We start from the raw sequence: 27573 nt of genomic DNA on the forward strand, positions 1-27573 counted from the left end.
GGTGCAGCGCAGGTGTAGTTTCCTGCTGTCTGTGAGATCAAAAGGCATTCAGACGCCACAACGACACAACAGAACCATGTTACTCTTACTAAGCAGATTGTTCCAGAATGCTGCTAACATTTAAGAGAGAAGAAACTGAATTACTTGTTCCCTATTTATAGGCATTAGTGTATTTTAATATGCTCTTTAGCACAATAGCAAATGCTTCACAGTCCAAACTTTTAAAAATATATACTTTAAAGTGAACATCCACAGCATTTAATGTGTTTGCATGGATGCTCTTTTAAACGGGCTCTGTTTGCTGAAATAAACAAAAAACTATTCTATAAAGCCTCCAGCACATCCTATGTGCTCCAGATTGCTGTATTTACCCAGTGTGTGAGTGTGCCTACGTGTGCCCTTGTGTGTTCAGCAGCACTCTCTAAGTAAAGAGCCTGCATAACCTCTGAACCCTAAGTACACTCAGCACAGGAGAAACCAAACACACACTGAGCAAACAAGACGCTATTTGAATAGACATACATAATCTTTCTAAGAGGCTGAATTACTGAATGGCAAAGGATGAACCAGGCTAAATTTGAACTGATTTGTATCATTTGTTTAAAGAGTAATAATGCTGTGTGATTTAGCATTTAAAATGTTTGTTTTGGAAGTTAAATATTTCAAGTCAACATGATAAAAAGTCAGTTTTACACCCACATGAAACCCATGTGTTTGTTGTTTATTGTTGCTGTTCTTTTCTCTCTGCTCTATCCACTCACCCCAACCGGTCGAGGCAGATGGCCGCCCAAACTGAGCCCGGTTCTGCTGGAGGTTTTTTCTTCCGTTAAAGGGAGTTTTTCCTCTCCACTGTCGCCAAGTGCTTGCTCATAAGGGATTTGTTGGGTTTTTAGTTTTAGTTTTTGTAAAGTGCCTTGAGATGATTTGTACTGTGATTTGGCGCTATACAAATAAAATTGAATTGAAATTGAATTGAATAAAATTAACAAAGTGATTTGAGTAGATTTAAGATTTGTGTTTTCACATTATGAAGAAACTAAAAAGTAATCAATTGATTCTGGAGCTAGAGAGAATACATCCATACAGTGTATTAGAACTGAGGCAATAATTGCCTAGTTGATTGCCAGAAAATGAATCTGCAATTATTATGACAAAATGGTAATGTTTGTTTTTTTTTGGGTAGTTTATAAGACATCTGAATATATTACCTGGTGTTTTTTGGTTTGCCTGTATTGAGCATTTTTTATACAAAACTATAAATGAAAGACAAAAGATCAATTGATAATAAAAAATTATTCAAAGTTAAAGTCTTGCCATTAATTAAATTCATATAAATTAGTATCTGAAGAGCTTCACATGATACTATGGAGGCTCAATCTACTTTTCTCTAATGCATATGCTAGTTTCAGGACCTTAGTAGTTTTTAAATTACATTTCTCTGTCTGCATTGTTATCCTACCTGTATTCTGAGCATGTTGCCATGTTTGCTTACATGTGTTCAGTGAATGATGTCTTATTTCTGTAATTGTGTTTTGTGGATGATGTCTTATTCGTGTGTCTGTGTTCTGTGCAGGTGTCTCATTGGTTTCCACGCATTCTGTGGATAGTGTCTTGTCATCTACCATTGTGCAGGTGATGACTGGGTGAGATGTTCTGGAAGGAAGAAGCGGTGGCACTTGGCCGCCTGGCGAATATCTGGCTCCATCGTCTTGGAGACATCGTAGTAGTGCCCGAACCGGGATGATGATGCCAGGGTACTCTGACGAGGTCAAGAAGTCAAACTCATGTTAAAGCATATGAATTAAAAAAATAACTTTCAATCATCCCTGTCTAACACTGATACTGCTGGTTTGCAAACTTATTATAATAAATAACTAATATCTGGTAAGAATGAAGCAATTCATAAAGAAAAAAATATTTTCTTTCTAATATGTTGAATGAGTGAACTTCACAATACTATGGTAATGCAATTGCATTGCTTATGGGTCATTCGTCAACACTCCTACAGCAGTACGTTAAACCACTATGACCACATTCATAATAATTTCTTCACATAAATGTCCACTTCTGGCTGTGAAAGCAAATGTGTCAGGGATGCAGGAGAAGGCGGATGTTTTCCTGCAGCTGAAAGAGAGAATTTTAGCTCTTCTCTCTCAGTGAAACCAGGGACTCCATTGTTAGAGGGGCCCTTAATCTACTCCTAATCTGGATTAGGGCCCCCGGTGTGTCCCTCTCCTGGCGGGACGAGTGGGTCAGCAGGGCAGTAGGGTCAGGGGCTCATCTTCTCTTTGTGAGCTAGGCAACCCGCTTAGTGTTCCATCCCCGCCCTGACGGCCTCACCTTTGATCTAATGTCTTCATCAGGCGAGTGACACAGTGGGTTATTCTAGGAGAGGTGTGTGTAAAGAGAAAGCAAGCGTTGACTCTCGGGGTGAATTTAAGATGCAAATCCGCTATTGGGGCTTACTAGTGGTTTGTAAAGACGATTTTACAGGGGAAGGGGGAGAGGTGAGGAAAGGACACACATATAAAGAAGTTTCCAGGGAGGGAGAAAGAGCGAGAGGATCCCCAGGGACACACTGTGTGTTGTTAATCCACATTGCGATATGGATTATAGACCGATAGGGGGGGGGGGCTGCAGTGGAAAAAAAGGGGAGGGTTACCTCTCCTCAAAGTGGAAGAAAGCATGCAGGATTGCTGACCCTAGCAGGGGGAAAGGCAAGGATTTGAGGGAAGACAGAGGCGCAGGTCTGGGTCATAGGGTTGAGCGAGCAGACATGTCAATGCACAGGCTGCAAAATACTCTTGTTTCCCAGGCTAAGCAGGGGTGCAGGCGCGCGTGAGTGTGAGTGTGAGAGAGTGAGAGTGTGTGTGTGTGTGTGTGTGTTGTGGACCAGTGAAAACCCTACCTATTGCCAGCTAAGTGTGAGTAATCTGGTCCAGCTCTAAAAGGAAAGGCTAAGGTCTCATTCACTCCACAAAGGAGTTTAGAAGCTGATGGATTTAGTGGTGGAGACCACTGCCTACTAACTATCAAGTCCAGAGAGCCAGTGAGAAATGTTTTGGACTGTTAATAAAAGTAGTATAATCACAATTTTACTGAACAGTATATTCTAATTGAAATCAGCTGCTATTATTTACATTAGTATACAATATAATTTGTCATGCGATGACACGAATACCTGTACTTTTGGAAGATTCTGATATCGCCAAGCAATCTTCATGGAATCCAAACTGTCCTGACATTTACAAGACAGTGTGGGCTGCTCCACTGGATTGTGGATAACAACATCGTCCAGAATAGGATGTGGAAGTTCCTGTACAAATACATTCAATAAACATAATAAATGAAAATATTTTATATTTATATTTTCTATAAACACAGTTAATTTTTCTCATTGTGTAATTTCAGGGCATAACAGGACTATACCACTTACATGTGCTGTGCCAAATTGAGACCCATATATATGGTAAGAAAAAACCTATACTCATATCTAGTGCAGAGTTTCCAGAGGTTTCAAACAAAACACACTGAAAAAAACGTGCGACGTGGTTGGGCAATCTAGGTGACCACTTGATGCAAGTAAATGTCAGTTTTAAGTAACCAAATTATTGCACTGCAGGTGAATTCATTCTCCATTTTTATGCTTTAACTTGATTTCTTCAAGTAAGCTTTTTGTATGCATTTTATTGTAATGCATAAGGTATAACCTTAGCATCTGAAGATTAGCATACTGTGAATTTAACAGCAAAAAACACAAAATGATGTAATATATCCCCATTAGGAGTCCCTCTCTTTTAATAAGCCTTTGATATGTAAAGAGAGGGTGATGCTATGACCCCTCCCACTATCAATCAGTGTGTGAGGAGAGGCCCTCCTCCTGTATGCTGGGTGGCAGTCAGCTCTTGAGGCTATGGTTCTACTTACAGAGTGGATGCATCAGGGAAACATTTCAACAATGCCACAACCATTTCACCCTTGACCTCTCAGATAACTCCACTGATCCTGACATCTCTTGTAAAAAGATATATGCCAATATTACCTGTTAATCTGCAGCCCAACTAGTGTGACCCAGCTGAATACTATACAGCGAGACCAGATTATGTTGTGTCAAAAGTCAATTTCTGAAACAGGGCTAGAAGGCAAAACAATCTTGACAATTATTTAAAAATTCCCAATTCCCAAATTCCCACCTCCTCTAGCATTTCAAAAGATAATGTTATCATCACATGCATACAGAAAACCAGTCATTTCCACTTTGCTCCCCAACTGCTAGCAACAAGTCAAGCTCACAAACAATCCTCTTGAGCAAACATTAGTAAAAATCCCAGAAGCAGTCTATGATATGTCCCATTTTAGTCCTTATGCCATATAAGAGCTCAGACATTACATGGACTCAGTGTATTTTTATTTGATAGTTCGTTTATGTGGTGCTCAAATGTAAAGAAAACACCCTACCCCAGCAACAGCCTGAAACAGTCAAAAAGTGCAGTGTCACATGTTGATCATTTGTGTAATGTTATTGTTGCATTGTTGAGGTGTGTTATTCCATGTTGGCTGCAGATAGTGAAGTTTTGATTAAAAAAAAATATTATTTACCTGTTTAACTACAAGAACTACAAACATTTATTTGATTTATTTAAGATTCAAATGAAAAAGTACCACATGAAGCTTACTTAAAAATATATGGTTAAAGCATTACTCATAAAAACATCGTGCGTATCCTTGAGCAAACATTTTGAATCAATTTTCTTCCTTACTAGGAAGCAAATGTATATAATGATAATAAAAATATAGACAGAAGACAGAATAGCTCCAAAAACACTAAAAAACATAAAAGGTTTTTTTTTAAAAATGCCTTGAAATTACAGCTGTTGATTGTTGCTAAAGCAGGCCAATCGAGGCCATCTTGGCTTCTTCGTGACTGGCTTGTCAAGTCTGGTCTAGACCATAGAGAATAGATGGCACCTTCTCTCATACCTGCAAGATGTCATCTGGGTCATCTTGAGCTGCAGCCATGAAAAGTTCATGTTGACACACCACTCCTTCTGCTAGGAAGTACTTTACGATCATATGAGAATAGCTATCATATTGGTCCTCCTCTAAAAGAGAAACAAAAGACAACACTCACATGCAATCAGAATTACAGCTGAACTGAAAAAACTAAAATAAAAATAATCAAGGCATTGCCATTCAAATAGGTATAGTGTCTTTCCTATGAAAAATATGTAAACCTTAAGTCTCCATCTCATTGTGACATCACAGATGCAGCACTTCACCACATCATAGCAGCTGACTGTAATTGATCTAAGGACCTTTGTCTAGCTACTTTTTGTAGGGAACAGATGGCAATTGGTAGGCACAGAAACACAGGTGTTACTGTGTGATCTGATTACCAAAGTGGAGATGACATCTTCAACTCTCTTGTTAGTGTCTTAACAGTTCCTCTGTCCACTTTCACCTATCAAATCCCTAACCAGCAAGAGAGGTTAGAAGGAGAGTCCTGTCTTAAACATTCAACTGACCCCTCCTACTGAATGTAAATGTAATCCAAATGTCAGGACAACTGACAGGAGGAGGCAGAAGTAAGATATGATAGTGCTTGTCCTCAAAATGCTTTTTGACATCTAGTTCACTTGAATCTCTCTATTTTTCATGTGGGTTGTGATGGCAATGGCATCCTTTTATTATTATGTTTCTAGTGTCAATTACATCAGGTAATTTAATCACATAGAAGTAGGTTAAAAGGCTTAGAGAAGATATAGACTTAAAACACAAGTGGAGAGGGAGCTTGGAGTGAGGGAATTATTCTAAACATCAAACATACTTTCCCAGAGATAGTCTTTTGAGTGCACACAAAGCGGCCACCCGGCTTTTCCACACCCCAAACCCACAAGAAAGCCAGCATCATCACCATAACCCCCACCCACCCCCCCAAGCAGGACACATAACTCTACCCAGCATGGTACTGCTGCTTCCTGTCACAATCACAATTATATAAAGATTTCATAGGCTTCTCCACACAATGAGAAACAGTAGGCACAAGGACAAAAGCAGCACTGACAGTTTAAGGTAATAGGCATGCAGCTGACAGCTTGGGAATGACATCCTGACATGTCATCCTTGGACATGTCGAGAACTCCCCCCTCCCACGTTCCTGGCCTGTGTCTTCACCTACAGACGTAGGATGGCTCAGGACATTCCATGGCTCTTCAATTTGTTGTCGGTGGGGCTCCCTGTTTTCTTATTGATGGGTTTCTAGGTCAGCAGGCCTTTGTAGCTTTCAGCAGGCCCCACAAAGACTCCCAAATGGGCCCTCTCAAGATGGGGCCTATTGTGGCTGTGTTTCTATGGGAGCTTTACAAATGGAACCTCCAGGAGTCATTAGGTTGTTGAGGCAGGGGGTAAGGAGAGGGGGTGGGATGTGATGGGCTATAGGAGCTACAGGGGTTGGGGGACAGTGAGGTAGATCAGTCACTTTGGGCAGTGATAGGATGATTTGATTTGTTTATTTATTTATTTAATTAATTTTTTTCTTATTCTGACTAAGGTTTGGTAAAACAGGGAAACACCTCTGCTTCATTTGCCTTTATACAGAGAAGTGTGAGTGCAACAGTCCTGAATCATATCTGCTGAAGCTGCAGGGGGAGGAGACAATATATCTAGGTCAGAGTATTTCTGCCCTTTATATAGGTCTTTTTGCTATGAAATATTAGTATTTTTACTGAGCAGCTCAATTGCTATAATAGCACTCACCTGAATGTAAAATTATCTGAGAAATTTTAATAATTATGGTGTTGTTTATAATAACCTGTACACATAAAATTTTTCAGTGTACTGACCCCAGATTTTTTCTTTTTTTAGTGTCCTTTCTGTAAGCGTTAACATTGCAGTATTAACACCTACACTAACGCAATGCCTATCACTCTCAATAAAAAAAACAAAAACAATTATCATTGCCATTGCCACTCTTTGTGTTTGCTTAATAATGACTACAAAGCATTGGTTCCAATTTGTGAAAATAAAATTGAATACTTATTTTTTTATGATCGATCAATCAATCACTTTATAAATTTCTGTAAATCTGTCAAGACACTACTCAATTGGTAATCCAACAGTTTCAAATATTTTATACAGTATCAATATGATTTAAAACTAAAGATCATTAAAAACAAATCTATATTTTTTAGCAAATTGGTTTGGAATATTTTTGTAAATAAATAATTGTTTCATTCTTAAGGTCTACTGATAATTTATTTTCCATCATCTATACCCACTTATTCCTACATAGGCAGGGGTACACCCTGGACAGATCACCAGTCCATCGCAGGCCCACATAGAGACAAACAACCTCAGACACTCACATTCACTCCTATGGGCAAGATAGAGTCACCATCACCAATCAACCTGACATAACATGTTTTTGGACTGTGGGAGGAAACTGGAGTACTCAGAGAAAACCCATGAAAGCACAGGGAACATGTAAGCTTGACACAGAAAGGCCCCTGCCTGGTTATGAACCCGGGACTGAAGTACCTCTGTTACCTCTCTGAATTATAGCAAGTAAGAAAAATGTGATTTTTAAGCAGAAAAATCATCCTCAATAATTAGAAACAGAAACACTGCTGAGTGATGTCTATTTCATCTGTGCTATCCAACAAATCATTATTTACAAAAAACAAGAAGTGACACTCTTTCACTGCTCTTTCTGAGGAAACAACCTAACACGTGTTTTGCAGATGTGTCCTTTGTTTGCTGTGACATCTCTATTAATTTCTCATTACTTCAAGTACCTACTTTGAAATGTTTGGTTTTTATAATGCCCTCTGCACAATAAAGAAGTATTATGTTATGTTTTAGTTTGTCAGAGTAATAGTTTGTCAGTTTGCTCTCAAAACTCATCCAATGCTTATTATTCAAAGTGCACTTCAAAGCTGTGAAATATTTAAGCATATAGCCTAAAATCTTTAGGTCAAATGTAATAATTATTATGGGGGCCCTGGAAGAAAATGTATTCAAATTAAATAATTGTAATTAAACAATATATGATCAAAATAATAAGAGATGGGAAGCTTTCTTCCTTCTCTTACAAAAACGCAAGAGATGAGAGATCTTCAGACAGCAGCCATACTGGGCTGATCCCCGTCTGGTTGACAAATCAGGATGGACAGCTCATGACACTTCAAAGGCAGACAACAACCAGTCTGATAATTTTATGTCTGTGTCTCACAAACAGGACATCACAGCTAAAAGGGAAGACTGTAGGAGATGACTGCCTGAAACAAACACAAACAAACACACACTCAAAACTCCACCATAATCCCCCACCCACACAACAAAACAGACACACAGCCAGCACATTGGGCACACACACACACACACACAGTACTCTTTCTGAGACAAACACAAGAGAGCGCACACATGCATTTCACCTTTACTGTGTCTCTCATTACCAGATGAAACCAACCGTACATTGATTCACAAAATGGAAGGGAAGAACACATTAGTGTGTAATCACTGACTCCTGCATCGATTGGGGCATGAATTAAAGGGCAAAGCAATATCATCAGTTGGTATAGGACTTGACTACACACAAATTACAGCTTCAAGGGGAAATAAGACTACCTTAACCTTACTGCCTTCCTGTGCATATAACCTAGCCTAAGATGAATAATAATAATAATAATAATAATAATTCAGTGGAAGTCATTTATCTTCCCAGAAAACCCACTTGCTTTAAATGTAATTCCAAAAACTTCAATAACACATCTGTAGATGACCTTATCAATTAAGAAGTTGAACACCTGGGATTCTAACCAGCAGCCTTCAAGTCATTAGTGTTTTTCCCATTCTGCTTGACACTTATATGCTAACTGCAAAGAGGTTAGTCGTGACATACTAAAAAGTACTACTGAATTGTGTTTAGGTAATACATTCAATTTTTGACTATATGAATATATGTTGTTCATATTATATTTAAAGAATGGTCAAAAATCTAAACTCTAAAATGTTTGATAAAAGAAAAGCACACAGAATATGAATCTTCTTGACTTTAAAGTTTATAGTTTTGCATATGATGTAGGTCTATCTTTTTGAACACAAATGCACTACTGTCTATCAAGCTAACATCATGGTGAATAGAACAGCAAGAAGGTTCCGAGCTTCTCAAAGTGGAGTTCGCATGTTCTTACTGTGTCTGCATGTACTGTGTCTGCTAAATATCTCAATATTCAATATGAAATGTAGGATACTCACCTATGAGAAGTACTGTTCCAACTGCTAATCCACCACCTGTTTGTTGAAGAAAAAAACAACTTATTTAATTAAATTGAATAAAATTAATCACTATTTAATTATCATCAGTTACAGATTATATACAGTGGGAACTAGTGTGCAGTGTGAACATCCATCTTTATAACGTTTTTGAAAAAAAAAAAAAAAACCTCTGAGAAGTGAAGAAGAAGAAGAAGAAGAAGTACTTTATTAATCCCCAAGGGGAAATTCAGTTGTTACAGCAGTTTCATATAATTTGAGATTATATGAGAATTATATTGATTAACAGTAATTAATAAAGTAATTAATAAAGTAATAAAGTAATTAACTAATTATTTATTGGGGGGGTGTGCGTACATGCGTGTGTGTGTGTGTGTGTGTGTGCGTACATGCATGTGTGTGTGTGTGTGTGTGTTATTGTTTATATTGAGGAATTATGGAGTCTTATGGCCGTGGACACAAAAGACTTCCTGAATCTTTCAGTCTTGGCTTTAGGGGGAATTAGTCTGTGGCTGAATGAACTTCCCATTCGCCACAGTTCCTCATGAAGTGGGTGTGCAGAATTGTCCAGTATGGAGTTTATTTTTGTCCACCATCCTCCTCTCTGCCACAGCCTCCAGACTGTCCAGTTCCAGTCCAACAACAGATTTTGCCTTCCTGATCAACTTATTTAGTCTGTTGGCCTCACCAGCCTTGATGCCACCTCCCCAGCACACAACTGCAAAGAACAGTGCACTCGCTACTACAGACTGATAGAACGTCTTCAGTAGCTTGTTGCACACACCAAAAGAACAGAGTCTCCTGAGGAAGAACAGTCTGCTCTGTCCTTTCTTGAAGAGTGCATCTGTATTGTTTGACCTGTCCAGTTTGTTGTTAATGTGGACTCCAAGGTATTTGTAGGAGTCCACAATCTCTACTTCGTCTCCAAGGATGGAGACAGGGACTGGGTCTTCCTGTTCCTCCTAAAGTCCACCACCAGTTCTCTGGTTTTCTTGATACTGAGCTTTAGACAGTTGTTGTTACACCAATCAACAAAGCTTTTTATCAAATGTCTGTATTCCTCATCATTATTATTGTTGATGCATCCAATGATTGAAGAGTCATCAGAGAACTTTTGGAGGTGACAGGTTCCTGAGTTGTAGCGGAAGTCTGAGGTGTAGAGTGTAAACAGGAATGGTGCTAGTACAGTTCCTTGAGCTGCACCGGTGCTGCTCATCACCACATCAGATATGCAGCCATCTAGGCGAACAAACTGTGGCCGCCCAGTGAAGTAGTCTTTGATCCACTCTACCATATCTGCGGGAACTTCCATATCCTGCATCTTTACACTTAGCAGGTGGGGCTGAATAGTGTTGAAAGCACTTGAAAAGTCAAAAAACATGACAGAGTATGCTCTGTGCATTAAGAAGATGATGGCATCTTCCACTCCGATGTGTTCTTGATATGCAAACTGCAGGGGGTCCAGAAATTCAGACCTTAGGTGTTGCAGGACCAGTCTCTCAAACACTTTCATGACATGTGATGTTAGCGCTACTGGTCTGAAGTCACTAAGGGTACTGGGACGAGTTTTTTTTTGGTAATGGGACAATACAGGAAGTTTTCCATAACTTAGGCACCTTTTTGAGCCTCAGAGAGAGGCTGAAGAGTTTCTGAAAAACCTCTCCAAACTGTCCAGCACACACCATAAGTACTCTGGGACTGATCTCATCTGGTCCTTTTGCTTTGTTGGCCTTTAGTTTAGCTAGTTCCTTCCTCACCTGTTCTGTGGCAAAGGCTGGGCCTGTGTATTGTGTTGATGAGGAGTCAGATGATGAGGGCAGGGGAGGAGTTATTGGAGGTGAGGTATACTTCAATGTTGTATGGCTGCTGACAGAGGAGATGGCATCAGTGGGCAATGGGGAGGCAGCATTGGCAGAGATATTGGGTGGGGGGATGTGAAGAGACCCCAAGGCATCAGCTAAGGTGGTGTAGGGAGGAGGGATGGTGTGTGAGGACAATGGATCAGAGTAAGAAGCAGAGGTGGTGTCAAATCTATTGAAGAACAGGTTAAGTTCATTAGCAAACTTTGAGTCTCCTTCCACAGCAGTGTGTGACTTCTTATAGCCAGTCATTATTTTCATCCCATTCCACACCTCTTTGACATTGTTCTGTCTCAACTTGTGCTCTACTCTGTCTCCATAGAGCTGCTTTGCCTCCCTCAGCTTCCTCTTGAGTTCCTTCTGTGCGGCTCGGAGTTCCTCCTTGTCTCTTGCCATGAACGCCCTCTTCTTCTTGTTGAGGAGGTCTTTAATGTCCTTATTTATCCATGGCTTATTATTGGGGAAACAACAAACTTTTTTGGATGGAACAATATTGTCCTCACAGAAGTGGATGTAATCTGCGATGCAGTGAGAGATGCCTTCGATGTCCTCACCATGAGCGTCCATGAAAAGGTCCCAGTTTGTAACCCTGAAGCACTCCTGCAGGGCCTCCTCAGCATCCTTTGACCAAACTTTCACATACCTCTTGGTAGCAGACTGCTGTCTTACTACAGGCTTGCATGTTGGTACTAAATATATTAAGTTGTGGTCTGATCCACCAAGTGGGGGTAGGGCTGAAGAGCTGTATGCCTCCATCACATTGGCATGAAGGCGATCAAGAATCTTATTTTCTCGCGTTGCACAGTCCACATACTGTTTGAAGTTGGTCAGAGTTCCCGAAATACTGACATGGTTAAAATCCCCATTAATAAGTATAAGGGCACTGGGGTGTTTTGTCTGGAGACCAGCGATAACTGTGTGGATGATGTCACATGCACTCTGTGCTGCAGCTGATGGAGGAATGTAAACAGTCACAACAATGGCATGTGAAAACTCACGGGGCAGGTAGTATGGTCTCAGTCCAACCACCAACAGCTCAATGTCTGGAGTACAGATACAGTCTTTCACTGTTACATGTCCAGGGTTGCAGCATTTGGAGTTAACAAAAACTGCGAGACCACCTCCTCTTTTCTTGCTGCTCTGTTTGCCTCTGTCTACTCGCACTAGTGAGAACCCAGGCAGTTCAAGCGAGCTGTCCGGTATATTTGTATTCAGCCAGGTCTTGGTGAAGCAAAGCAAGCTACACTCTCTGTACTCTCGCTGGCTGCTAGCTAAAGCTGTAAGTTCATCCACTTTGTTGCAGAGTGATCTCACATTCCCCATAATAATTTTTGGGAGAAATGGTTTAAATATCCTATGTTTTTCTCGATGCTTCACTCCTGCTCTGCAGCCCCTCTTACGCCTCCTCAGGTCTTGGGGGATGTCAGGTTTTGTACCAAGAAGCAGACTTGTTCCCTTGAGAGCTAGCAGTTGCTCTCTTGTATAGATGCCGTTGCCACAGAAATGTATATTTTCTGATGCAGTTTCCATAATCTCCATCTGTCTCTCCACAGGAATTAGAAAAACCCAACTCGTCCACACTTTCATCCGTTATCAGAGAGAAAGCATCGATCTTGATTTGACTTGGCTTAACAGATGATAATTTAGTAAAAAACTTGCAAAAAACAAACAGAGGAGCTGCTGTAACAGGCTGCCACCTAACAGGCGCCATTGTGGCCAAGTGGCCATGTGAAGATATGTTTAACATGTTTTGTTTTCACATTGGTCAGGGTACCACTACCTCAATAAAAAAACCTAACACCACAGGTAAGGACAGGACTTTGTTGATGATTCTGACTATTCTGACTGATTATTATAACAACATATAACACTATTTCCAATTTAACCCACAGTGTTCTGAGTCTCATATATGGGTGAATATTGTACAATCTGAGCTTACAGCGGTCTTAGGTTTAGGCTGAGAGAACAAGGGAACGACATCAGAGCTATTTACAGTGTTAGTTACAATGCTGTCAGAACACCAAAATTGGCCCTTATTATACAAAAGTAAACACCAATAATTACATATTTATGAATTGAAGATGAAGGTTGAAGATGAAGGCCACAATGTCTTGCCTTAAACTATCATACAGGGGCCACAATGAATATTCCCAAATACAAATGCAATATAATCAGACTGTAGTTTATAACTGCCCGGTTTTATCTTGCTCATGCCTACATAAGCAGTGTAATTTTAGAATTGTATGCAAATTATATATTTGGTTGATTTCTTATAAGTAAAAATAAGAAAATACAGCTACTGCTGCAAATAAACATGATCAGAAAATGAACTCAGAGCTGCCAAGTATACATGTGAATCCAACATTAGGTTACTGCCACAGGAAGAAGGTGGTTTCAGATGTGAGTTACGTAGGCTTTAGCACCCATCATTTGAAAGAAACTGAGGATTTTGCTTTTTTTTTTTTTTTTGCAGGAGCTCTGAATTAAACGTGCATAGATTTCGGACTATTTGGGTCCTTGGTGGTTTAAATGATAAATGGTGAGGAATGCTGCACTTGTGGCATTTGTAGTGTTAGCATACAAAATCTCTACAGACACAATTTCCAGCAAATACCGGACCTTTGAAGACTGCAATTTAAATCACTTTTCTTATGACAGACCCGATGCTAAATTGTCATGGAATGTGTATGCTATCCATAATGCTACTACTACTAGTACTACTAGTACTATTAACGTTACATATCATGCTTTCAGTATAGCGTATCTGCCTTTACAGTGACACGCGTCCGTATACTGTGTACATTTAACGTTATACATTTTCCGTTCAATGTAACGCTACTAACGTTAACATTGTGTCAGTAACTGTAGTGTGTGTAGCACACTAAAAAACATTGTTAGCCTGTGCAGCTGCGCTAACGTTAAACCTCACAGCGGACTGACCGAGGAGATAGTCGAGTGACGTGACACCGGTTGAAACTAAGAGCTGTCCATTTTGAACCGAAGGTCTGGTACCAGGTATGGAAATCAACTTGCTTCTTGTTTTCTTCTGAAAACTCGTAGTAGTGAACGGTGAACGTTCAGCTAAGGGTTTATCCGCACTGTTCCCAGGAGTTGCCATACTGCTAATAACTTGGTGAGGCTTGTTGATGTTTTGGAGCGTATTGGCCAATCAAAGAACAGTTTGGTAGAGCTTGGCCAATGAGAGAAACGGTTGTTACAGTGTGGAACCTATCAAAGGGAAGTTAAATTTGCTATTGTAAGTCCGTGGTCATAGTATTGAGTCGAACATCCATAGGTAAGTAAACTGCTATAAATTAGCTACTGTGGTGTAGTGTTTTCTGTGCTTTCTACAAAAACCATGCGCTTATATGTAATAACCAGAAGCTATTGAAACGCTTAAAATATGACTCCTGGCTTTGGGCAGCTCTGACCTTGTTAGTGCTTTGAATACCATTATAGAATCAGAATATTGGTTGACAGAATTTGAGGAAATATACCTTATTGTTGTATAAAATAAAACATAAATTTTGATAGCACATAAAAGCGCAATTTACATTAACAGAATGTTTGGTGTCCATATATTAATGAGATATGGCGAAAGAGTATGTTGTGATGTCAGTGTGTAAAGTGCTGTGATGCAAGAGTAACGTTATATTTGCGCTGATCATTTATGACGCCTCTGCCCCACTGTATTGCATTGTATTATACAGTATATGGATTTGTAGGTATATATACTGCAGTCATTTTAAGCGGACAGTGAAGGTCATTGTGGATATCAGCATGTCAATTCCCCATTCACATTTAGTTTAAAGGGATCAGCAAGTGTAAAGGGAGGGGAGGAATGCTCAAAGCACTGCAGTCTTACAGAAGGAAGCCACTGCAGCTTTAAGATAACTGTGAATGGAAATTGTGAGCCCCAGTGCTTTCTCGATGTTAATCACATTCAATAACGTGTGAGTATTGATCTCAGGATAATAAGAACTATATTTAAAGTGGTTTCTGACATGTTGCAGTAGCAAAGGCAGAGATGGAAATAATAAAATCCGCATGGACATTTAGGATTGAACAGTATCATTAGGCAGGTCTGTTGATGTTAGTAAGTTTGCTTGTGCTTTTCCTAATATGAAAAATTAAAATGCCTTCTGTGAGAAAATATTTAAGAACTCTAAAGGTTGTCAGGCTTGCTATTAGGAGAAAGGTCAGTTTCTTTTGTACTGTACAATGCCCACCATTACTGGTTGACGAGTTGATGAGTGATCAGTGTAATCCTTAAGACAGCTGTAAAAAGCTTTGAGTGGCAGAGAGAGGCCAGAGGCAGCACAAGATCACAGGTTACTGTAAGGCTCCAACTGCTCACTTTACAAATGCTCTGAGCAGAGACAGTCCTGCTGTTTTGACAGTGCTGTTGAGATTTATATGTGTTGACAGGAGACCAAAGGAATATATCATGACAGACAACACTGGGCATTGTGGAAAGCCTATATGAGACAAATAAGATGCGCTTACTGAGCTGCATCTCAGATGGAGTCTGCTTCAACAAAGTAATGTGCAAGACATTGTGGAAACTTTCCCCACGTTTTCTTGGTTGTCACATCATTTCCAATTCTCTGTAGCACTATTCAGTGTGTAGTTGTGTAAACAAAGCAGCGTAATTGTACAAAAATAACATAATTTTCCCTCTTTTTCAATGTGTCATCTGTTCATGTGTGTTTTCCTGCAGTGTTTTTGCTAGTTATTATAAGTCACTGTATCTGATTGACCTATATAATGGTAGCAGTCATAACATGTCAGAGCTTTCCTGGTCACACTGTTTTGGTTTCTTAAGTTTAATTCTGCCACCAGTGTGGAACTGCGAGAAGCAGTATACCTCTTGTGTCTGCAGGATGCAAGATTATCGTCAACATGCACCTTATTTGTTTTCTTAGCATTGAAAGGAAAGTAATATTCGACGGGCACCAGTACAATAAGTAAGGATGGGTTTTGTACACAGTTCATTTTTTCTAAGGATTTGACTCTTTCCATTTATTCAGCATCGTACATTGTTTGAATAGCTATATTTTGGTTTCCTGAGATTTTTTTATTACAGATGAAAGTCATATTTAGCTTGATATAGGACAGAAGAAGTACAGACCTAAAATACACGAAACATGCTCAATTAGAATTAAAGGAAATCGCTCTCTTAAACATTATAGATTTGATTTTAAGCTGAGGCAACTTGTTTAAATACCATGAGCTAGTCAGAGTATAATACAAACTTCTTTGTGAATCTGATGCAACACCCAATAAAACCCCTCAACTCACTGCACCAGGCCAGTGCCACACATTTGCTTGTGGTCAATACAAGGCTTAGTGGTGGATTTTTCCATTCAGTGTAATTGGCTGAGGACTCTGTCAACCCACACTTCCTTTCAAGTCATAGCAGTTGTATTCATATCACTTGGCTATTATTTGCTCTGTCTGACCTATTGATTGTAGGTTTAAATCCTCAGCTCCTCAAATAGTAACGTCTCTCAGCTGTTTCACGGCTGTGTTGCCATTAGCAGCAATGAAAAGAGCAATATGGAGATCAGTTGTTTCAATTACGGCTCTGTGCCTGAGAGATTTACATCTGTCACTCTATCCAGGCAGGTGTCAGTGTCTAAATCAGCAGTATTATCTCTGTTTGGCCTGATATTTGAAATGGACCACCTGGTTGCCAGACCTCCTACTCTTTATAGCTCACATAAAGATCAAGCATTGTGCAACAGAACTATTGCCACACCCTCCTCTGCCTTCTGCTGCCCAGAGTAAGATGTTAGAGGTGGGATTCGTCCCGTCTCTGGTATTGCATGCTTCTCCAGACTCCTTTCCATCTGGGATCCTTAGGGAGAAGAAGAATATCTGACAAGGGGCTTGTAAGCCTCTTAGCCCCCCTGTTGCCCAGCTTTTTCAGCCCATGTTTTCCTAATTTAGTTGTGTAAGGACTCCTATGCTAGGCCCTTGTGTGCTGTTTGGATTGAGATTCTCTTTGTGGTTCTAATAGACTGGCCATGTATACCAATTAACACTACTCAGCTGATGGTAGGTTCAAATCTCATGAGACAAGTAGTGGTAATTCCTTTCTGAATATTTCCTTATCGCCTTGATAATATCCATTTACTTAAGTATTAGTTTTTTTATATGGTGTTAGTGATTTATTTATTAATTTTTGCTAGATGTTTAGCTGACTTTCCTTTAATGTACATGAATGAAAATTACCACATTTTATTAATTAGCCATTTTAAATTCAATTTCAATATCAGATATTTTGCAGCATAAGAATTATGACATTTATTACAATAGTTATATTTAAATCACAACCTTTGAGAAATGTCATTGATACATTAGCCTCGAGTCAGACAGATTTTTTTATCAGAATATTGCAAAGATCATTTCATTGTTTTCATCCTGAGGAAGTTAATATGCTTATGTTGGCATGAAAGAGCAATAACTGACAGATGAGATTGAGATGAGGTTTGACAAATAATTTTTTGAGAGACTCTTTTCTGTTTTTTAGGCCTGTGTTTGCCATGGTGATGTTCAGAAAGCTTCTATATTCATGTCAGTGATGATGGAAATGCACTTTGCTTTATTTTTGCAGTGTCTCAAATTCTTCACTCATAACACTTTTGACAGTTGGGTGGATACAATAATGGCATGGTTGGTTTTCATTGTAAAAGAAAAAAAAATGAGTTGTGATTTCTCTGCCCTGGGTGAGCATCCTTCACAGAGTTAAACACAGAATGAGGTACTTCCATCTGCAACTCTTAATTTGGGATTCCCCTTTTCCCCACTGAGGCACTGTGCTGTGACCATGGGAGGCCGGTGGCCACAGATGGTTCTACAGATAGGGCTGCGCTGACTTTCTTTGTTTTTGAGTGGACATTTGGCATGTAATCCTGGATTAACAGACAGACTTTGTGTTAATTTACAACTGTAATACAGCATCCAATAATATAGATATCCCCCCAACAAACACAAGAGATAGTGTGGGTTGCCTGATTCTTTGCTCGGGGGAATTAGTGGTAATAGAGATCCAATCAGAGGTCTTTGTGGATGTCCACCTCATTGTAAATCCCAAAGGAGTCACTACAGTTCACAAATACACTTTCTGTGATAGGCAATACTATTGTCTGTGCACATTCACACCACATGCATACACACAGACACACACGATCAATGACAGAGGGTGCCTCAGAATACCAGGCGGCTGCATATGGACTCGCTTGATATCAGTCACTGGCCGTATGATCTTGTTATGCAAAGTTTCTTAATCCCTACCTATGATGAATGGAATGGAGGGGGGGTGGGCTGAAACAGAGATATGAGGGCAGCTGTCTACTGTGTTTAAGGAATGACTGCTAACAAAGATTCCAGATCCCAGGCCTTACAGACGGGAAAACACATGAGATCATGTCCAAGAGTACATTACAGTACCTCAGTGACAACGATGCTAGTAGAGAAACCTAAAAAAGTATGTTCTTAGTGCAGACTTGAGATTCACATTAACCTTTAGATAACTTGCTTCCCAACAGAGAAATTATAGGGCCAGAGGTGTTATTGTACCAGCAGGGGCAAGAATGAGTTTATAGTTCCGGTGGAACTATAGACTGGAGCAGGCTTCAGCTGAAAAGAGCCACTTCATTGGAGCCCTGCACTAAGCATATATACGGACCCCTTCACCTATCGGAGCACTGTCATTTGCATTGCCGACAGAAGTAGAGGATGCCAGGGGTGATCAGAGAACACAGAAAGGAGCAGAGGAGCAACACACAGGGAAGTGAAAGGATGGATTTGGTCTCTCTGGATCACAGAGAATTGTGAATGGGCCAAAGTGACAAACCATGGATGAAAGGAGGATGAGAAATGATGAAAAAATAGATATGGGGTTTAATAGATATAATATAGGTGGCATGAATGAGAGAGCATTCTCTCTCATTGTGTGTGTGTGAGAGAAGACAGGAGGGGGTAATGGGATTAGGGGTAACACCTTTGGCGGGGCTGGGAGAGCCACCTGACACCCGGTCTGTTTGGGACCTGGGGAGAAAGGGGTCTGTGGAGGTGGTGGGGCAAGGGAAAAATTGGGGGTCTAATCCATGTCCATCTCTGGGAAGTCATTCCCAGAGCTCTGAGGATTTGGGGCTTTGGTTTCCGCTCTGCTTGCTTTGGTTAATAATACCCCGGGCAGGAGAGAAGACATGGAGAGAAAAAGAGAGAAGGAGACAGAAGGGATAGGGGAGATGGAGAGAAAGATTTCTTACCTTGTGGTGGAGTGGCAAGAACAGCAGACTGAGCTAAAATGTTTGAACTAAACCTAAAGCCAAGCTGGATCTGTTTTATTCTTTTTTAAACATACAGTTTCAGTCTACATGCATGTGTGTGCGGGTGGTCCTGGCAGTGTGTAAAGATTAACTTACTTTCTTCTGTCTATCCAACAGGTTGCAGCTTGAGTAAAAGTCAACAGTCTGAGTGTGGTCGGGATGTTTGCTCAGATGACACATGCATAGTCTTTGTGTGTATTTGTGTGATACAGTGTTTGCAGGGAAGGTAGATGGGTGCTGGGGGTGACTTTCTGTTTCTATGGTGCTGACAGAAGTTGATAACTGCTCTAATGATTTTGGTGGTAGTGGAGGCAGCACAGTGTCAAGGATTAGCTGACAGACAGTCCAGCACTGCTTGGCTGGATGTGTCACAGCTTCTGTGTTTGTCCATCACCTGTGTACAAGGTGTTGATTGGTCCATCCTACACAGGTTCAGGTCAGTTTTCTGGTGTGAACTGTCCTCTGAGAATGAAACACCAGGGAATGTGCCATCTTAGCAGTAGGCCAACTGTGACAACCTTGTCTACACTTTACAAATTAAACCTAAAACAGCTTTTGTTTTTATAAATCCTGCACAGACCTAAGCCTACCATAAATGGATGAGACTCTGAATCATTTTCCCACTTTACATTGGATACAGAACATTTGATAAGTATACACATTATACTGTACATTGTGCCATAAATTCTGGTTGTTTTGTGCTCCAGGTGGAGATGCTCCGGCAGGTGCTGGGGAGGACCTTGGGGTTTGTGGGCTACACAATCCAGTATGGCTGCATTGCGCATTGTGCCTTTGAATACATTGGAGAATTTGTGGTAGTTTGTATTTTAAAGATCAAAATCAAAATTATCGATGATAATTGCATTTTTTCAAATTATATTAATTAATATATGTACAAGAGATGCTTGTGTTTTGTTTTTGTTCTTTTTCTTCAGTGCTCTGGACCATCAATGGAGCCTACTATTGTCAGCCATGATATCATCCTCTCTGAACGGCTGAGTCGTCATCTTTGCAAAATACAAAAGTGGGTTCCAGTCAGTGGACTCATACTGTATGTAGCAGGCTGATAGAAACTGCAGTATAAATGCTGGACTTTGTATTAGCATTTCACAATTTATATTATTGATTGACTGCTACAATTTGTGGCTATTATTTATGTATTTTAATCTTCAAAGAAATTGCTGCAATGTCCTATGAATACACTTGTTAGATCACATATGTTGCATTTTATGTAAGTAATGCCTCTTCCCTTGTTACAAATTAAAAGATTGTTTTATATTCTTTCAGGGGTGATATAGTAATTGCAAAGAGCCCATTTGACCCAAAGATGAACATTTGTAAAAGAGTAATTGGTTTGGAGGGTGACAAGGTTTGCACAAGTGCCCAATCAGATGCGTTGAAGACCCACACATATGTGAGTATGTTTATCTTGTCCAAGCTCCTTATTTGCTGAAAGTGTAATGCGTTTCATCTGTTTATCTTATACATCATGTGATTACATGTTTCACCAAGTAAGGTTCCTGCTGTTAGTATTTCTGTTTTGTTTCCAACAACCACAGCCCAGAGAGTGAATGAAGAATGCATTTACAACAAAACATAGTTTGTTTCACCCTAAAATAAACAGAACCTCTATGCATAATGCAAAACCATCTCTCAGTTTGGCTCTGGTTTTCCTTGTGCACATTCTGCAGTCTATAGACACCAGTTGTTTACATTTTAGGCTGCATGCTTCCATTTTGTGTCATTGGTCAAAATATCAGCTTTTGACAACATCTATATTTCCTCAGAACAGTGATAAAGCCCGAGTGAGCAGGGGTTCTGCTGCTGAAACCACTGTCATTGCTTTTCTATTACTACTCTCCCCAACGCCCACAGCTCAGGCCTTCAATCTCTCTGAAGCCTGTTAGAGTTAGTGCCAGCCGAATGGACAGACTGATGGCTGTGTGCTTGTGTGTGAGTGAGTAAGTGCATACTCCTCAAACCAAAGGTTGCATGTTTTTGAATTTATTGTGTATTTTATAGGTGATGGGAAGACTGTTGAATGGGTTCATATAAATATGAAATATAGCATAAGGCCAAACCTGTTAGTGTCATTCAACAAATGAAATACTATATAAAGAGGTTTCATCTTCTTTAGCTTCACCTCCACATACAAGGATTTAACTTGTATTAGGTGACATGTTGCATTGTCCATCATAATCCCAGGATGTAGTGTCTAGTTTGAATCGTTTATTCAATGGGCCACTAGGTGGAGAGCTCCTACATTAGGCTTGACCAGAATCAGGACAGAGCTAAACTCTTCTAATCATTTTTGCATTTTTGGACATGTTTTCATTTTAATTTACTTACTGTGACTCTCACACCTACATAAACCAGTCAATAGTTGTAACTGGAAATGTTTATGGTGGACATTTTTTCATCTGTTTTTTTTTTTTTTTTTTGGTTATTATTTAATTTTCCTTCTCAAGGTCATGGGATTAACTTTACACCACTATGCATATGATATGCATTAGAGATTCAGGAATCACAGTTTCTCACTTACATTTGTGACATTGTGACACCTCACCTTTGTTAAAGAAAGATGTAAACCTAGTTGTTCCTGTCACTTTTTAAAAAAAATAAAGCCAATTAAATGCATTTTAATTTAACCAAAAGTAATTCCATTCTGATAAACATATTGCTCTTTTTGCTGAATCTCATTGTTGTAAGCTACAGTCCACAAAAATACATTTCAGTCTGGTGTGACATCCATAGAATGGCATTGTATTATTTTCACTAATTTTGTCATTTTCTTTTAAATAATCTTAAATAACACAGAAAAAATGTGAAGAAGGTTCATCTCAAATTGTAACATGTCTTTTTCTTACTAACAGTCCACTGCCAAAAGATGTTTCATTAACAACAGGATAAAACAGAGAAATGCAGCAAATTCTCACATTTGAGAAGATGGAAACAATAGTATTTGTCATTTTTGGTCGATTAAACAACTGACAGGGTTTCTTAGTTATCAGAATTGCTTCAGATTAATTTTCTGTCACCTGAGTAATTAATTTGTCCCTTGTTGAGAATTTGTTAAACAACCTATTGCTGTGATTGTTCAAATGAGATTCGTCATTTCTTTGTTGCAACATCTGGCTATGTTTGTTAAAGTTAAACTCTCTTGTTTTGTCATGCATGCTGCTAAATACCACTAATTATCGAACATCTAAAGATGTTTTATTTGTCAAGTACTAATTGTACTAACCCATTAATTTTTGAAAATGTTAAAATCCTACATTTTACTGTAAAGCGACAGTGTTAAACAGCACAGAGCCCAAGGCTTTGTATATCTTCAGCATAAGGACAGGAAACTCTCTATTCACTAGTACAACAAATGTATCTTGAGTTTCTTTTGTGTCTGGTGGATAACAGGATTTCAGCTTATTACCTGTGCAACAGGGCTATAGAAACGGAGGGAGAAAAATACTGTAAGGCTTAAATTTTTTCTTTTTGTTTCTCTTGCCACTTTCAGACTTCATTTATAGGCATTGGCATAAGGAGTTGAGCTGTTTTCTGTTACTGGCATCTTGGGGAAAAAATGTGCATTTGTTAAAGTTTGGTTTACTACTTTAAACCATTCCAGTTGTCATCTTCACAAAGAATATGACATGCTTGAAATAACAATTAAGCTCATTGTCACTAAGCATTGTTTTTTATTAAATACATCCTGATATGTGGTTTGCCATGTTATTTATTTTTTTTAACACCCAGAAGTAAAATCCTTAGCGTTGTGTGATAGCATATGAGGTAACTGAGAAAATACCAAATGTTCACATAAATGTTTGCGCACCCGCAGGGCTTTTTCCCCGAGAAGATGTGTGTTTGTGTGTGACTGTTGGTGTGAGGATTTAGGATGGTGTGAGGCATTATGGGTGAACCTGTAAAGATGAATTTTGTAAGGTGAGTTAGACCCTGTCATCACCTCCTTTTTTGTTCTGACAGACAGGTTCTCTGTACCCTCAGAGATCCAACAGGAGACTAATTGCCCTGTCACCTTTTAGGAATCATTTTGTGTCTGAGCAATTGTGTCAAAACAATGACACTTGATCCCTAATATTAAACCAAAGAGGAAGAGGCAGGAAGAGAGAGAGGGAGAGATATTCTGTTCTTTGCAGTAAAGACAGAAGCAAGCACAAAGCAATGTGTTGAAAGATGATCTCTACAAGCTTTTATGTATTTAAGCTGAACATAATTCACCATCTCAATCATGTTAACATGACCACTTTAATGGTTTGGCTATTAAACAACAACACACCTCCACAGCGAGGAGAGCTCAAGTTTCAGCTCTTTTGACATGTCTCTGACAGGTACACAATGCCTTGTGCCAACCAACCCTACAACCACAGGACAGGTGCAATCTCTGCCGTCCATCAGTGTGACGGGCAGCAGAGATTGCCACAGAATAGCAGAGCTGCCAACAGAATGGTTCAAAGTGGGCCATCTCTCAGTTTGCTTTTGGTTTTATTTCTTCCTGAAACTTTTAAAATTTGTGTAGCAAGATCACAAATAATGGTTGTCTAAATGACTATGATCTCCTCACCATTCTTAAAGAAAACACTGATATGCATTGAAGAAATGAAGTAAATCGTATTGTTTTATGGCCATTCTTGGGTGCCTCAAACAGCAGTGGTTGGAAAACAGTCGGGAATGCTGTGGGAATGGGAATCACTGTTTTGCAGCAATCTTTGCCTTTGACTTACTACATTTTCTTCACTTGTTCGCACACCTGCATCTTGCAAGGTGATACACATAAGCTTTTTTTCCTCATGTTGGCCACAGTACAGCAGGTTAGGTTTCAGACTTTCTCACTTTTCTGAAATACTGTCTGGTTGATCTTTAAAGTAGCCATGGCTTTACACAGGCTTGGGTTTCTAAACTAAGAACTAAGAATAAAATCAAAGTTCTGTCTTTTGCTGATGTGAATTGGATTGATTGACCTTCTTACTGATTTATCTTAGACTGGACTATAATAGAACTGATGCCAAGAATGACTAAGAAAAGCTTCCTTCTTTTCAAGAAACTACATGCGTGTGCATGTGTGTTTGCACCTGTTCTTAGGCTCTCCATTCAACCGTGATTTTGCCAGATACTGGACAGGCTTTTGAAATGTCTTTGTCCATCTTTAGGATGAGTAAAAGTTTATGTTTTGGGTTTTTTGTTTGTTTGTTTGTTTGTTTGTTGTTGTTTTGCTTTGGTTTTTTTTTTGGTTTTTTTTTTTTAGAAAGATGAGGAGAAACAGGGGGTTCTGGTTTGGCAGATGACAAACGGTGGTGTTCTTTTTCCCGTGCTTGGGAGCCAGCATATGTTACCATGTTAATGAGGTGTAATGGTGGGAATCCAGCATGCTGACATATGGTTCTCAGATGACTCTTTTAATGATATTCATTTGTGTCGTTGTTATTCAGCGAGTTGTTTACCTCATGTTAGGTCAACATGTCACTGGCTTGTGATTATGTCAGATCATCTGTCTCAATTATCGAATATGAAACAAAATGCAACATCCCAAAGTAGGACTGAAGACTATAATCACAGGGCTGGGTGATGTTACCTCAGTGTAGACGATATACTTTCTTTACTACTTACTTACTTACTACTTTCTTCACGTTATTCTTTCCTCCAGAGGACTTGTGCTGCTAAAAAGTTAGGCAACACAAAAATAGACTCGTGGATTGTGATGCCCATTATGACAATATAATGTGTTGTTGATCCTGTCTGCACATATAGGAGGGACAGCACACTTAATTAGGGCCTTGACAAGCCTACTCTCCGAAAGTGATGAGATTAATCATAATTGGTGTCACTGTGAATTAATGCCCGCTTGAATGACCGCCCCACTGGCAGGTTGGACTGCGGTGGAGACCCTTGGATACTGCTGCTAGCCGCAGCTTAGCCCTATATCCCTCCTCCCGTCTCTCTCTCTCTCTCTCTCTCTCTCTCTCTCTCTCTCTCTCTCTCTCTCTCTCTGCCCAACTATCTCAGGCCCCTCTCTGGCTTTGCCCTCCCTGGGTGAGAGGGGTGCAGATCTCAGGCAACAGCCTAATGACCCTGTTTGAAGTTCCTCTAATCCCCCCCCCCCCCCCCCCCCCCAATCCCACTGCCGACCCTTCCTGATACCCATGACCCCTCTTCTAAGCCCTCTCCTAAGACAGTACATGGTTAAAGAAGGTGGCAGGCAGGACAGGCACGGTTGACATTAAGATAGGGTGAGGAGGGAGGAATGGACCTACTCTAAACTGCTTTAGTTTCATACTTTCACTTTCTATTTATTTCTTTTGTGAGAAAATTGTTAACATCATAATGATTTTTTTCCTCTTTCCATGTGTGTGGGGATGTTTTTAGGTTCCAAAAGGACATGTATGGCTAGAAGGGGATAACCTTAGGAGTTCCACTGATTCGAGGAGCTATGGCCCAATTCCTTATGCCCTCATCCGAGGGCGGGTTTGCTTAAAGGTAATAGGGGAAATGTAATGTATGTTGTTATGTAAAGAAAACAAATATACTCTCTTTTATATATTGCATGGGTTCTGACAGTGTTAGGTGCTTGTTTGGTGCTTGTTTGGTACTAGTCTTTGCTAAGCGGTTTAGACCAATATGGCCATTTTAAGCACAAATCACAGATGTGAGTCAGTTGGGAGTTCAAAGCAAGTATGTCTGATCGGCCAAAGCCTGGACAACATATTGTCTATTTTTCCATTCTGCTATGTTGTCATGTCATTGGATGTCATAGCATCCACGACCCTGGAAACAGGTCAGTCAACCTTCTGTCCATCTGATTGGGCAATGGCACTGCACTTGAGGCCCTATTACAATAGCTGATGAAATAACAAGATCTTTAGTGAAATTAAATGCATCATTAAAAACCACAAACCAACAAATGTGTCCAAGTAGTGAGATAACCGTTTGTGCTTAATGCTTTATTTTGCAGTTTTCTGAGTTTTCTCTTTTAACCCATTGCTTCTCTGTGCCCATTGTTACATACAGCTTTGGCCGCCACATAGATTTGGGACCCTCAGTGAAAGCCCAACCAGATGGATCACTGAAACTCAAAGTGGCTCAGAATCAGACTGACTCATATGCTTTGTTTGTACTGTGCATTACTTTTGTTTTTCAACTGTGAAAAAAAACAGTATTTGTTTGACATGGTATTTTGAATTGTGTTATATCTTAATCATTATAATTTAACAAGGCTCATACATTTTTTGGAAAAACACTTGCAATCATACATGCTTTATCTCAATTAATTTGACTTTGTTTTAACTAAAAGGCCTTGCTAGAGCGTATGGTGTCTTAGCCGTTGCTGTGCAGCCCTATTAGGACAGCTTTGCAGGATCAGTGAGAAAAGCTGGGTTTCTGTGATACCAGTAATCGCACAGAGTGGACAGAGATGATATGCACCAGGTTTATTTTGGGGGTCATGCTTATTCAGTAAACAAATAATTTTGAAATTATTGAAACAAAGACCAAAAACTATGGTACAAGAATACTTAATTATTTAATAACATTGTTTATGACAATTTTTACAAAATGTTTGTATACTACATTCTTAAAAATTATGTTATTCATTTTGTTTATAGTTTTTTAGTATTATGGTAAAACAACAGCTCTCATTGTTTAATATTTCATCAGGCTGCCAAGGCAATTGAAATAAATGTTACCATCTCCCATTTAACCATACAAAATTAATAAGCATTTGCTGGGTGCTCTACGCACTGCTGAATACATTGTGTGCATATTTGTGCGTGCACGTGTGTTTGTTTGAGTGTTTCTTCATGTAAGATTTTTGTGTGGTGGCATCATTGTGAGGACTTTCTAGCCATCACATTTAGTTGTGATGGTTAGGGTTAGGATACAGGGATAGGCAATGAATTATGTCAATGAGCACCTTTACAACTATAGAAAGACAACAGCAACCTATAAGTCTCTTTATGCAGTACTGTTATATTGTCATCTTTTACCATTACCAAATGCCATGTCAACATGGTTTTTGTTATAATTTCTGTAAAGTAATATAAGAAGCTAGTCAACACTGCAAAATTCTAATTGAGAAACCTGACACCTCAGTC

General features: G+C 39.5%; 2 protein-coding genes across 3 annotated transcripts in view; one reads left to right on the forward strand and one right to left on the reverse strand.

Annotated features, from left to right (window-relative positions):
- The window catches only part of elp4 (elongator acetyltransferase complex subunit 4), a 58331-nt gene extending 44061 nt beyond the window's left edge, over nt 1-14270 (reverse strand). The window contains exons 1-5 of the mRNA XM_026320475.1: nt 14073-14270; nt 9256-9291; nt 4981-5102; nt 3182-3316; nt 1623-1759 (exon numbers count right to left, since the gene is read on the reverse strand). Coding sequence (XP_026176260.1) covers nt 1623-1759; nt 3182-3316; nt 4981-5102; nt 9256-9291; nt 14073-14250 — 608 coding nt within the window. The 5' untranslated portion in view covers nt 14251-14270. The remainder of the gene's footprint in view (nt 1-1622; nt 1760-3181; nt 3317-4980; nt 5103-9255; nt 9292-14072) is intronic.
- An 87-nt stretch (nt 14271-14357) lies between these two features.
- immp1l (inner mitochondrial membrane peptidase subunit 1) lies at nt 14358-27174 on the forward strand. 2 transcript variants are annotated; one of them, XM_026320481.2, is made up of 6 exons: nt 14358-14427; nt 20179-20289; nt 20407-20495; nt 20759-20885; nt 25850-25960; nt 26492-27174. In XM_026320481.2, the coding sequence occupies exons 2-6, from the start codon at nt 20185-20187 to the stop codon at nt 26576-26578; spliced, it is 519 nt and encodes a 172-aa protein (XP_026176266.1). In that variant the 5' UTR covers nt 14358-14427; nt 20179-20184; the 3' UTR covers nt 26579-27174. The 2 variants fall into 2 exon arrangements, with proteins under 2 accessions (XP_026176266.1, XP_026176267.1); XM_026320482.2 differs by having other exon boundaries at nt 20179-20286.
- Nucleotides 27175-27573: the final 399 nt, after the last annotated feature.

The sequence above is a fragment of the Mastacembelus armatus genome, chromosome 3, assembly GCF_900324485.2.
Source record: "Mastacembelus armatus chromosome 3, fMasArm1.2, whole genome shotgun sequence".
Taxonomy (NCBI): domain Eukaryota; kingdom Metazoa; phylum Chordata; class Actinopteri; order Synbranchiformes; family Mastacembelidae; genus Mastacembelus; species Mastacembelus armatus.

Excerpts from the sequence above, each read along its gene's own strand:
- immp1l (XM_026320481.2), top strand. The coding sequence starts at position 20,185 with ATGCTCCGGCAGGTGCTGGGGAGGACCTTGGGGTTTGTGGGCTACACA. Across the intron at positions 20,290-20,406 it reads ACATTGGAGAATTTGTGGTA|TGCTCTGGACCATCAATGGA; the intron begins GTTTGTATTTTA and ends CTTTTTCTTCAG. Across the intron at positions 20,496-20,758 it reads CATCTTTGCAAAATACAAAA|GGGTGATATAGTAATTGCAA; the intron begins GTGGGTTCCAGT and ends ATATTCTTTCAG.